The following is an 866-nucleotide window of genomic DNA, read 5'->3' on the forward strand; positions in this document are numbered from 1 at the left end:
CCAAAGACAGAAAATTTCCATTGAGAGGCACTCATCCTCCTTTTCAAAGTAAACCAATGCCTGACACATGATCATACAAGATACAATGTGCATCTAAAATGGAAATCTGAGAAGGAAACAGAGAAAATCAAAGTAACGGTGACCCAAAAGACAAGACCAGAGCTCAGCACTACTGTATCTGGCCCAGCTGTGGCACAGGCGGTCACCAGCTGGGGACAGAGCCCATTTTCATTTGTCTGATGAACAGTTTTCCCGCTTTTTAAAGTTAGGCTTGCAGGCATGGTTACCTAAATAATTTACAAATAAGAAGACTTCACAGCAGTTCTGAGGACGAGACTGTGCTGCTGATACGGATGCTCACAGCTCTCAGGGGCATCGTGAGAATTACACGTGTATTAGTAAGGGATGAATTTGTGCCCCGGGAATTTAAGATTAGAGCCGTACCAGGCAATAATCTTACCTTAACGCATCAAACTCTATTCCCAACAAACCGTATTAGCCTGCTACTCGAGTATCTGTTGGCGTCTGGCTCAAAAAACACCGGACCACCCTCCAGGATAATGAACGAACTTGCTTGGATCTGAAGGTGACCCCCCGCAAAGTGCTGTCGCTGCGTCTTGAGTTGGCAGCATTCCGGCGACTCCAGCGGGAATCGGTGGACCTAAAAACGTTAACGGGTGAAGACAGGCCGGCCCTGCTGGTGGAGGTGGGTAGGAAGGCCCCAACGTCAAATGCGCCGTTGAGATGGAGCCCCAGAACAGGCCTTCTCCGGTCATGAAGAAACCTTCACACCAACACAGTTTCGTTTGTTTCCACCACTTTCTCACAACACATCCCCTTTTTCCCCCCCTTCCCCCCCTCCCCCT

At 49.0% G+C, this 866-nt stretch overlaps 1 protein-coding gene across 1 annotated transcript in view; it reads right to left on the reverse strand.

The window, feature by feature from the left end:
- Positions 1–495: 495 nt before the first annotated feature.
- DOK6 (docking protein 6) overlaps positions 496–866 on the reverse strand; it is a 160202-nt gene continuing 159831 nt past the window's right edge. The window contains exon 9 of the mRNA XM_009889077.1: positions 496–784. Within this exon, the coding sequence (XP_009887379.1) occupies positions 496–784 (289 nt within the window). The remainder of the gene's footprint in view (positions 785–866) is intronic.

Source organism: Charadrius vociferus, unplaced genomic scaffold, assembly GCF_000708025.1.
Source record: "Charadrius vociferus isolate BGI_N301 unplaced genomic scaffold, ASM70802v2 scaffold65, whole genome shotgun sequence".
Taxonomy (NCBI): Eukaryota; Metazoa; Chordata; class Aves; order Charadriiformes; family Charadriidae; genus Charadrius; species Charadrius vociferus.